At 40.1% G+C, this 12,453-nt stretch overlaps 1 protein-coding gene across 1 annotated transcript; it reads right to left on the bottom strand.

The window, feature by feature from the left end:
• Positions 1 to 6,062: 6,062 nt before the first annotated feature.
• On the bottom strand, positions 6,063 to 7,037 carry LOC124505726 (olfactory receptor 52H1-like). Its single transcript, XM_047071739.1, has one exon. The coding sequence runs from the start codon at positions 7,035 to 7,037 to the stop codon at positions 6,063 to 6,065; it is 975 nt and encodes a 324-aa protein (XP_046927695.1).
• Positions 7,038 to 12,453: the final 5,416 nt, after the last annotated feature.

Genomic DNA, 12,453 nt, shown 5'->3' with positions numbered 1-12,453 from the left:
AAATGAAATAACTCAGAAAAAGACAAATACCATATGATCTTTCTCTCTCTTATATGTGGAATCAAAACAAAAAAAAGTTTATGGACACAGAGAACAGATGATTGGTGGTGGTTGGTGAGGGGGTGAAAAATGAGTAAAGAGGGTGAAAATGTGACATAGCTAGCATTTTTGGATACTTTATCTGAGCAGCTAGTAGGCACGGTCCTTGCAGTTTTTCCTTCATCTCCATTTACAGATAACAATTATAAGATTCAGAGGACCTCTGTTTGAGGCGACTTCAATGGTTTAAGTGTCTGGAGAACCCAGGAGGCCTCTCCTTCTAGCACCCCCCACATCCTAAACCAAACTTCATGGTATATGCCCACATTTTGCAAATATTTTTTTTAATTTAGAAGTTCAGTCTGATCTATTAACTCTTGATTAAGAATGTCTATTCCAGCTTGCCCTGCCCATTTCTCAGATGAGATACCAAAGCTCAGAAAATGAGTAGCCAGCCAGTAGGGTGGCAGAAATTTCATGACATCACTGGTCGTTTGGCAAAGGTACCAGAGCTTTCTGGAGGTGGCTGCAGGCCCTACCACGCACCATCACCAGCCCCTCTCCTGTCTCGTAGGGCCCTTGGATGGGCAAAGGGTAGGGGAGCTTGCAGGAGTCCATGGCCAGAGGCATGGACACTGAGGCAGCAAGGATGCTTCATGAACTAGTAGTGTGACAGCCGCAGGGCTCTGGGTTGGTGGGGATCTCTAGGTGTGGGTGGCCATGGCCTCAGGGTGTTCAGGTGGGCGGTCCTTTGTTACTGGGAGGTGGAAAATCCCAATGGCCATGCCAAGGAAAGCTAATGAGATCCACCTTACCACACCTACACACACACACACACACACACACACACACACACACACGCTCGCACGCGCGCGCGCGCACACACACACACACACACACCAGTGGCCAGGAAATATTTTTTCCAAGAAACTAAATTTAGTAAAGGTAAGAGAATGCACATTTAAACTTAATCCACACTCCTCCCTGTGCCTTTCCCAGGCATTAAGGTGTAGTAGTTAAGAATGTGGACTTTGAGATTAGATTTATGTGGGTTAAAATCCCAACTCCTCCATTTTCTAGCTTTGTGAATTTAGGCAAAGTGATACGCTCTCTGGGCCTCAGTTTCCTCATCTATAAAATGAGGATAATAATAGCCCCTCATTCATAGTTTCCTTAGGAGAATTAAATAGGACAGCTGTGTTTGACACTGGGCCTGGGAGGCCCTGGAGCATGAGGACACCATAACTCCAGGCAGTGAAAGGTGGCAACACCAAGCAGTATACAGAGTCAGAAAACTGCCCAAGGCACTCACACAGCCCAGAGAAGCAGCTACCTGCCCCAAGGGACTGTAGAGTCTGAGGGGGAAAAAACCCAACAACCCTAAAACAAAACCAAAAAATAAAAAACAGTATGAGAAGAAATAGAGAAATGTGATATAATTGCCATGAATTACAAATTTTAGGTGGCTATATATCCCAGCTTGCCCAAGAAAGTCTCAATTTAGGTCTGTTGTTGTCTAAGTGAAATTATGAATAGTTTCCCTGTCATTATCAAATTATTCATGGTCCCTTTATAACTAAAAACATTCTTAGTTTAGCAATGCTAAATTTAAAATATGGTGAATCAGCATATTTACAATTTTTATCCCACAGTCACAGGCATAGAGTGGACAGTTAGATTTAGAAAAAAACTTACTAGAAAAGCATAATAAAGTGTGTGTGTTTGTGTGTGTGGGTGGGTACGTGTGTTACAAAGGGAAGGAGGGTGAAAGAGGAGAACTAATTTGTATTCAACAGTAATCCTAAGAATGAATCAGAAAATTAAAGCTGGTGACAAGGAAGGAAAAATGAGGAAAGTGAGAAAAAGTGAAAAGGTAATAAGATCAAGTTATGATAAACTCATTGAAGAAGTTGAGAGATTATTTTCTGGGATTCAAGAGAAAGTGAATTGGAAAAACAGAAGGTGATGGATCAGGAACCGAATGCCTAAAATTTGGATTATTAACAATTTGCATATATTTATGGAAATACAAATTCTAAGGTGTTTCTAAGGAATTCAGTAGATGAGGTAGGGTGGTCAAGATCTTTAGAGAAAAATTCAGAGTACTATAAGTCTAATTGTTCCAAATACTTATTATTGTATAACAAACCACCCCCAAAAGTATAAAACAATTTTATTAATCCATGATTCTGTAGATCTCCAAGGATGATGTGGGCAGTTGTCATTTGAGGTCTCTCCTTCTTTCTCTTTCTCTCATGTGGCTGCCATAAGATTTTGGGTGGGGTTGGGGCGCCTGGGTGGCTCAGTCAGTTGAGCGGCCGACTTCGGCTCAGGTCATGATCTCATGGTCTGTGATTTTGAGCCCTGCATCGGGCTCTGTGCTGACAGCTCAGAGCCTGGAGCCTGTTTCAGATTCTGTGTCTCCCTTTCTCTGACCCTCCCCTGTTCATGCTCTGTCTCTCTCTGTCTCAAAAATAAATAAACATTAAAAAATTTTAAAAAAATAAAATAAAAGATTTTGGATGGGGTTATCTGTAAGTTTCATAAAAAGTGACAAAATTGATTCTGGCTATTAACTAGTAGTTCAGCTAGGCTGTTAACCACATGAGCTCTCCATGTGGTCTGGGATACTCACAGTACTGTGGCTGTGTTCTACGGAGAGTGTCCAAAAATGAAAATATCTATCTAAAGACACCAATGAGGAAGAGTTAAGGGTTCTCATAATCTAGACTTGGATATCCTGAAATGTCACGTCCATTACATTATTTTTTCAGGGAAGTCACTAAGGCCACCCCAGATAAGAGGGGAGTGGAATTACACTACACCTCTTGGAAGACTGTCAAGATCAGATGGCAGAAAAGTAAATGATATTGTTTTGTATATAAAGATGTTGCTTTGGTCATCTTTGGAAAATAAAACCTGCACTAATGCACCCTAGGCCATAATATCACAGATCTCCCTTTACATACCAAATACATTCACAAAACAAAACAAAACAAAAACAAAATACATTCACCTCTTCCCTAGTTCAAAGTCTAGGATCTCAGCCTCTAAATCAGGACATAATGTGAATAGAGCTCCTTCGGTTCAGTTCCTTGTATACAGATCCTTGAATGCAGTTCCTTTCAATCTGAAGTTGTGTGAAGAAATGAGAAGGAAATCTACTATTTATACAGCCAACACACTATGGTGATACAGAGATGGGTAACTGTAATAGATACTCATATGCAAAATATTGGGAGCGTCATAATACAGTCACTAGGCCATTATAGTTTCTAAAATCCAGCCAGAGATTAGTATAACCAGTTTCTTAACAAGGATAAGATCCTTCTCCCTGGGAATAATTCTCCATGGCTTTTGTCTAACCTCTAGGCAATTGTTTCTGTATTCTGTGTCATCTTTGCTTTTTATTGAGTAGTAACCTGTGTTTACATCTGAGTTCTTTTCTTCATCTGTTTCCTGCCTAATAAACTTGGAGACCTAAAGGCCTCTTTTCATTTTGCACTAACTCTGTCCCTTTTAGTCCAAGCTGATGGTGCTTACATCTGTTCATTTCTCTTAAAAATTGTGGAATTGTGGTTCTTGGGACACCTGGTGAATCAGTTGGTTGATCTTCTGGCTGTTGATTTTGGCTCAGGTCATGGTCCCAGGGTTGTGGGAGCAAGCCCCACATGAGGCTCTGTGCTGAGTGTGGAGTCTGCTTAGGATTCTCGCTTTCTCTCTCTCTCTCTCTCTCTCTCTCTCTCTCTCTCTCTCCCTCTGTCCCTCTCTCCCTCTGCCTCTCTCCCCTGTTGGTGCTCTCTCTCTCTCTCTTTAAAATAAAAAAAATGTGGTTCTCTGTGAATCTTTTAGGGTTTACTCCATTAAATCATACCCACAAATATCTTCCAGATTGCTCTCTGTCTGATTTTGCTTGAGAGTTAATGATTCTCTGGGGAAATATCCTTGAGATTCCTAGAAGATTCTTTGCCTAATTGAAAAGATTAATTACACATACCCTTAAGTATTTCTTACTCTTAGCAAAAGATTTTATAGTCTCATCCTAGAGATAATATTACACCCTAAGGACATTTTTTTTCCTTTGAGAGTCTTTTGTAATTTGGAGAGGCTGGAAGGAAATTTCTTTTTTATTTGAATTCAGCCAGCCATGATTCCTTCGTATTTACTCTAAATTATGCTTGAACACTGAATAATTTCATTTTAGCTTACATCTCTCTGTATCTTATGTGGCATAAAAATATGTGACATAAAAATAATGTTGATATTTTCAGTGCTCTGCTTAAAAAATATCCTTGGCCAAACACATCAGTTAATTAGGTATATTTTCTACTTTCTAAGTTATGGTATCTCTGAACTCTCTACAGCTGCATAGCACTTATACCTTTTTCTCCAGCCCCCAATAATAATTCTCTCACTGTCTTTCAGGCCTCCATTAACAGTTCCTTCAAGACACTTGCAGCTTCTATGTGCTGCCTGTTCCAAAACTAATGCTACATGTTTTAGGTTTTTGCTACATCAAGAAAGACCCCACTTCCTGTTACCAATTTCTGCATCACTTATCTATTGCTGCATAACTAACCATCCCCAAGTTTATTAGCTTAAAACAGCAAATTGTTACTTCTTGTGGTTCTATGACTTGGCTTCAATCAGTTGAGTAGTTCTCTCTTGAGTCTCTTATACATTATAGAGAGATGTCAGTTGAGCCTACAGATACCTAAAGTCTCAACTAGACTGGATGTTTAAGATGGCTTACTAACATGACTGGTAGTTGCTGCTGACTCAGCTGGGATCTCAACTGGGGCTGTGTACCAGAATATTTAGACATGGCTTCTCCATTTGCTTGGGATACTCATAGCTCAGTGTTTCAGCTTGAAGAAGGAGCATACCTAGATAAAGCATTTCAAGAGACCCAGGTGGAAACTGCAAAGATTTTTGTGGCCTAACCTCAGAAACCTCACAATATCACTTACCTTGAATTCCGTTGATTAAGGAATCCCTATGTTTAGCCCCAATTCAAGAGAAGTAGAATTAAACTCCAACTATAATGTGGGAATTGCAAGTTCACACTGCAGAAAAGCATGGGAGATGGAATATAGTATTGTGGCTATCTTTAGAGAATAAACCTATCACACCAAGTTATTAATGGGTCATCTCTGTGTTCATTAAGATCACCAATAATCATCACAAAAATTCATTGTGCCAGAAGTGAACTCCTTAAAAGACTGTAATAAGTAGAGATAATTGATAATATTTTTTTGAAGATATGAGACTTAGAGTTGTGGAATTTTAAGGTGGATCAATAATACCTGAGCAAGAAGAAGTTATGGGGAGTACAAAAGAGAGCTATGTTACTTCCAAGCCAGGAAATTACTATAAGAATCAAGTCTATGGGTTTTTCAAAGGAGCAGGACTTTTCTGATTTGGAAGGATCCAAGATTTCTTAGGTCTCAGAATCACTTAGAGAACTGTTAAAGAACACTGAGTCCCATTAAAGTAGGATAGAGCCTGAGACTTCGCATTTTTACCAAATTGCCTAGGTGATTCTGATACTCACTAATGTTTGAGAACCCTGTTTGTAGATGACTATTTTTCCTTGGTGATTCTTAAAGGAAGGTAATCATTTGCTGTTAGCTTTGCCAACTGTCATCTGGAAAATATCCAACAGAGGTATCTTAAATTATTAGACCCTTAGTCATCTCTTTTAACCTTTTTATTAAGAATATCTATCCACATTATATATGATCAGTATCTTATCCCATAAGTCTTGGAAATCTATCTCAAAATAAGACAGAAATTACCCTCTGATTTATTGTCTCAGGAAGACATATCTTCTTCAAGTTTTTTTGTCTTTCTTGATATCTACCTCCTTACTTTGTCTTATTGATTCCTATAACACATGGAAGACTTTTAAGATTTCATATGTATTTAAATCACCATTGTAGATATTTTAGCTGTAAAAAAATAAAATGCATTCCAAAATAAACAAGGTTACCTGTTTCCTTTCCCAAGCTCTCAGTCTCATGTCAATGGTTCCCTTTAGGGAAGAAGGGCAGGATGATTTTTTCCCGAATCTGCTTGGTCTTCACCCCATAGATGATTGGATTGAGTGCAGGAGGGATGGCCACGTAGAGGTTGGCAGTCAGTATGTGGAAGGAGTGAGGAATATTGTGACCAAAACGGTGGGTGAGGACAGAGAACATTGCTGGTGTGTAGAATATAAGGATGACACAAACATGGGAACCACACGTGTTGAGGGCTTTCTGGCGGGCATCTCGGGATGGAAGATTAAAGATGGCACGAAGGATGAGAGTGTAGGAGATGCCAATGAGGATCAGGTCTGATGTAACAGTCATTACAGGCACAGCAAAGCCATACCAGATGTTGATGGAGATGTCCGCACAGGCAAGCTGGGCTATGCCTATGTGCTCACAGTACGTGTGGGGGATGATGAGTGTTCGGCAAAAAGGTAGTCGTTTTAATAGGAACACGCATGGGAAGATGATGCAAAAGCTCCTGCTAACAATAGCCATTACAATTTTAGTAATAATCTGACGGGTAAGAATAGTGGTATATCTTAGGGGGAAGCAAACAGCAACATAGCGATCAAATGCCATGGCTAACAGGATGGCAGAATCCATGGCAAAGCTATAGTGGAGAAAGAACATTTGAGTAAGGCATCCAGAAAAGGTGATTTCCTGAGGACCTAGCCAGAAGATGCTGAATGTTTTGGGTACACATGTATTAGATAGGATGAGATCTGTAGCAGCCAGCATGGAGAGGAAAAAGAACATGGGCTGATGAAGGCTGCGTTCCATGGAAATAAGGTAGAGAAGGACACTGTTGCTTGCAAGGGCCACAAGGTAGATAATGAAAAAAGGAATCCCGATCCAGACATGGAACTCCTCCAGCCCTGGGATTCCCAGTAGGATGAAAGGGCCTGAATTGAAGCTGCTCAAGTTGAATGTGGTCATTATGGTGTTGGACTGGATGTGTCTCATAGACTGAAAATAAAAATTTTGTAACTGATTGGTACGATGATCTACAGACGTCCACCTCTGAGTCTTCTTCAATATTATCCCCTCACTTTCATCTCTGTAAAGGGATAAGCTATCCTTTGCCTCTTCTCCTCACTAAAAATACTTGCCAAACTTTCAGTTACAATTTTAAGTCATAATAGAAGTGGGATCAAAATAATTTTTTCACAGAGACACAAGTCACATAACTCCAGTTATACAATTTTAGTCCTGCCTCCTTACAGGAACCCAGGAAGGTTTCTAGGAAAATATGTACACTAAACACTATTAGGCAGAGAAACAATGACTAGTTAGGAATTTGCAACAAAGTTCAATGTGAAGTTCCCACCCTAGGGAACTGGAATAATAACTGTAGGGTCCCAAGGGGCTAAACAAAGGCAGGCCCAATGTCCAACACCAAACTAGACCATGCAGTCTCTTTTCTTTTTTGCTCTTTCTCTGCAGTGGAGCATCTGCCCTCGTTCTCATCAATATTGTAGCAAAGTTCACCAACATAAAGAGGAGACAAAGAATATTCTTCCCTAGAATCTAAGGTTTGTTTTGTTTTGTTTTTCAACGTTTATTTATTTTTGGGACAGAGAGAGACAGAGCATGAACGGGGGAGGGGCAGAGAGAGAGGGAGACACAGAATCGGAAACAGGCTCCAGGCTCTGAGCCATCAGCCCAGAGACCGACGCGGGGCTCGAACTCCCGGACCGGGAGATCGTGACCTGGCTGAAGTCGGACACTTAACTGACTGCGCCACCCAGGCGCCCCTAGAATCTAAGGTTTAAGTGGTTTACTCTGCCTTCAGATATTACCAGGTTGGGAAAGTTTCCAAGAAAAGGTATTCTCCAATAACTCACTCTGTCACATTGGTCTCAAGGAAAGAATGGAACCCTGCTCTGAACCTTCACAGAAGACATCCCAGCAGAGGGAGCCCAGTCTCCGGGTAGAGTTATGCCACAGCATTCATGCCCCTGTCTAATCTATACAATGACTCATTCTTGTGAGACTTAATTGAAACAGCTGGGCCTTTCTTCCAAAACTCTTCTGTTTGTGACATGATATACAAATCTTTTCTCCAACTTCAGTATTCACTCATTTTTCTTTCTACCTGGTCTTAAGTGGTTAGCATTCTGTAGTGCTATATATATGTCTGCTGCTTTCTAGGTTAATAAACTCCACCTGGCTGATAACCCCAAATGCCATGACTTTGTGACTCCTATGTTGAAGATTCTGAATTTTTTAATTTTGAAGACAATCCTCTCTCCTTTGCTTTGGAATTAGTTACCCAATGTCTGCCATGTTAGAAATCCCATGCGCATCCAACTCAGCATGTTCAAATCTGTTTCTCCTATAATGTTTTCCAATTTAGCAAATGATAGTATAACACAGTTTCTCAATCTAGAAGCCTTGAAATTATCTTAATCATATCCTCTCACATACAATCATCTTATTCATCTTCGAAACAAGTATCATGTTACAGGTTTGTTCCCTAAGTATCTCTGTATTACATCCATTTATTGCTACCCTTGTATTGGCTGTTCCATCCCATGTGCCGTCATCTGTCAGCAAGACCTCTGCATTCTAACTCAAATGTACCAGTTTTCCTTGAGCAATTAAAGGTACATGTGATGTAGAGTCTATCCCAACTAGAGAGGGGGGAAAAAGATGGAAAGACTGTAATTCCAGATAGGAAGAAATAGCAAGTCTGGCAGTCAGCAACAGTAAATATCTTCGGTACTCAAATCTAAGTGCAGTTCACTTCTTTAAAAATAGATTCAGTTACAGCAGAGGCTAATGCATAGACAAGACTGAGCTAGGTTTCAGGAGCTAAGATTTCAGTTCCCTATTCACTGCCACAAAATTATGTATAAGCCACCTTGCCTACATCCCACATCCCCTACCATATTGGAAACTGAAAGGACAAACTATTACAGAGAAATAATAATTAAACAGGAGGCAAAAAATTCCATGACAAATGCACTAATTCAAATGAAAAATATATAATTCCATTTAATACATTTATTTAAAGTATTCTTAGAGTCACTAAAGCAAAGCCCTTTAATCGAGTGGAAAAAGTGGCAATGGATATGAATAATCAAGTCACATGAGAAGAAACTCTAATGTTTAATAAATATGTAGAAGATTTTCAGTCTCATAAGTAATTAAGTTCAATATAAAACATGAATGATGAGGTATATTGTTTACCATTAATAAAGACTTAAAAAGATTGATGGTATGAGTGATAACAGCCAATTCTGTGAAGGGTCTGAGGAAATAAGAGCTGTTATAACTCTTTTAGAAGGGTTTACTGTGTAACATTCTTAGATACTAATTTGCCAATATGAATCAAAACATAAAGTGCACATATCCATTGTCCCAAAAGTTCAAAATATATGAATGCTTCCGCAGATACAGTTATATAAATAAATAAGTGGCCTAACGATATTCACAGCAGCAACATTTATAATACAAAATTTGAGTGAAATTAAAATATCAAAAAATAAAAACTGAAAAGCTGGCACCATTTTAATTTTTAACGTGGGAATGATTTTAACATTTACTGTATATAACTTCTAAAAAGAATGAGGTAAAGCCCTGTGTATAGGAATCAAAAGACACCAAAATACTGCTGGCTTCCTTAGCACACATACTGAAGTTGGAAAGATACAGAGAAGATCAGCTGGTAATATAATTTTTTTTTTAATTTTTTTTTTCAACGTTTACTTTATTTTTGGGACAGAGACAGAGCATGAACGGGGGAGGGGCAGAGAGAGAGGGAGACACAGAATCGGAAACAGGCTCCAGGCTCTGGGCCATCAGCCCAGAGCCTGACGCGGGGCTCGAACTCACGGACCGCGAGATCGTGACCTGGCTGAAGTCAGACGCTTAACCGACTGCGCCACCCAGGCGCCCCATGGTAATATAATTAATGGGTAACAAAACTTCAGAATATTTTTTTAAAAAGTAAAAAATATGTAGCGGCACCTGGGTGGAAGAGTTGGTTAAGCATCTGACTCTTGATTTCGGCTCAGGTCATGAACCCAGGATCATGGGTTCAAGCTCCACATAGGGCCATAAAGCTCTTTCCCATGTCAAAAGTGAGATACCTTTAGTCCACGGAATGTGTCACCCCCCAATTTAAACTTCAGCTTTGGGGAACACTCTTGTCTGATTTCTTTTCCACCTACATTTGTTCTTGGAAGTTTTGTTAGCTTGGTCCATTTCTCTCTTTCTCTAGCTAACTTTCCCTGAACAATATCCAAAGCTAGCTTTCCTGAACAATATCCAAATTAGGTAATGTTCCCAGGTACACTCCTGGCACTCCACAGTAACCATTCAGAGCACTTCTCACACTCTTCTTTTTATTTTACTTAGCTTTCTCACTTGACAAATGGTAAACTTGAAGAGGATAGATATCATGTCTGCTTATTTCACTGTTCTATCCCTAGAACAGTGTCTGCCACAGAATATTCAACAAGTTCTTGTTGAATAAATGAGTGGCAGAGGCCCATTGGACTTGATACTAATGAACTGGATCATCCAAATAGTGTTGTGAACACCCTGTCATTCACCCACCTCTCTCTCAAGTTTATATCCTCAAAGCCTACCGTAATAATATAATGTAGGTCCCTCCACTTAAACTCTGGAAAATTAAAGATCTGGAAAAGCATGAAAACTTGCTTTCCATATTAAATACTTCCATATTAAATACTTTGGTGAGATGAAGACTCCCACCAAACAAACCTAGGGGATTCACAGTCACCGCACACTACTGAAAGATGGTCTGGAAGGAAGCACGCAGCTAAATGTGGGAAATTAGTAGCACTTTCCTCACCTAGAGGAAAGTTCTAGATACATAAAAAGTTCTAGATACATAAAAAGAGGTCTGTGGCTTTACATTTCCATTCTTGAAACCTCCCTGGTGTTACTAACTATACATTCTCTTTAATCTATTAGTACTCTTTGATCACAGTCTCTTTGATTACAGTTTCCTGAATAGGATTTTGCATTTAGCAAGCATTCTATTCCCACCTTACTTACTGGTCTCTGACTGACTGCTGAGCATTTTTCTCCTCTCTCCTAAGGCTAGGAATATAGGCTACATCTCTATGTTCTCTGTCTCCTCCAGCACTAAACTAAACACAGGACAGGTCCTTCAGCAATACCTTGATCATGGAGTATTATAATCCATACCTTGCCTTTATTTCTCTTTTTTATGCTAAGTGTGTCTATGTGAATATCTTTCTTCTGCCTCATTTTAGGGAGAGGAATATCCATGGTTGGTCCATGGGTCACAAAAGGATTCTTTTGAGACCCATTCCAGAAAGCAGCTGCTCAACACTATTTTGTATTTGTGTCTCTCTGTGGTGTGTAGGGTGGGTGGATTTTGCCCCTATCATCCTAAAAGAACAGGACATTCAGTGCATTCATAAATGCACTCACAAATACAAAGTGATGCTTACACATATAACCTAATAATCTCTGAGGTGGCATATGGAATTTCAATCTCCATATGTCTGGCCCCAGGCTGAAATGGTCAGTTCTAAATGTATCATGACCACTCATTCTCTTTTATTTATTTATTTTTACATCTGTAGCACTATATTTTTTTTCTTTTTTTTTAATGTTTATTTTTTGAGGCAGAGATAGAGCATGAACGGAGGAGAGGCAGAGGGAGAGGGAGACACAGAATCTGAAGCAGACTCCAGGCTCTGAGCTGTCAGCACAGAGCCCGACGCGGGGCTCAAACTCACCGACCGTGAAATCATGACCAGAGCTGAAGTTGGACGCTCAACCGACTGAGACACCCAGGCGTACCTACATCTGTAGCATTATAAATTTTAACCAGAAAAACCTAGAAACGTTTGAGGAAAAGCAGTGAGAGGGGCTCAGAATTAAGCTCCTAATAGACACCTGTCTATCATACCATTCTCTTAGCATGAGTGTCAGCTTTATAATCTATATGCAGAATTGTAATCTTGTCTATTCCTCTTCCTCAGAGCCCTGTCTTTCCCCACTCTTCCTCTCCTCTTCACCAGCTCCTATTCTCATTGGCTCTGCTCCCAGCTATTACTCCCTAATAGTTCTGCTTTCCTCACCACCGGCTTATACCTTGTAGATCCTGGTCCCGGAACTACTTTGCAAAGGCAAGGTGATGATCAGAGAGTGCAGAAACACAGCAGGTAAAAATCAGACCAAAGAACAAAAGAAGCAGTTCCCGGGGCAGTAAGGATAGACATAAGACCATGCTCACAGTAGGGAAGAACCAACACAGAGCCCAGAGGAGTGAAGTGCAAATGTACGTCTCTTATGTCTCTGGGGATTTGAGACAAGTTAGAACAGAGGCCCTCTGAACCCAGGGGACCTATAAGCCTCAGGTCTGAAGGCCCCA

This window comes from Lynx rufus, unplaced genomic scaffold (assembly GCF_022079265.1).
Source record: "Lynx rufus isolate CCGP_SWC_20201006 ecotype Redwood Valley unplaced genomic scaffold, mLynRuf1.p SCAF_9, whole genome shotgun sequence".
NCBI lineage: Eukaryota > Metazoa > Chordata > Mammalia > Carnivora > Felidae > Lynx > Lynx rufus.
The sequence above is the reverse complement of the archived record's forward strand: the minus strand, read 5'-3'. Positions and strand labels throughout refer to the sequence as shown.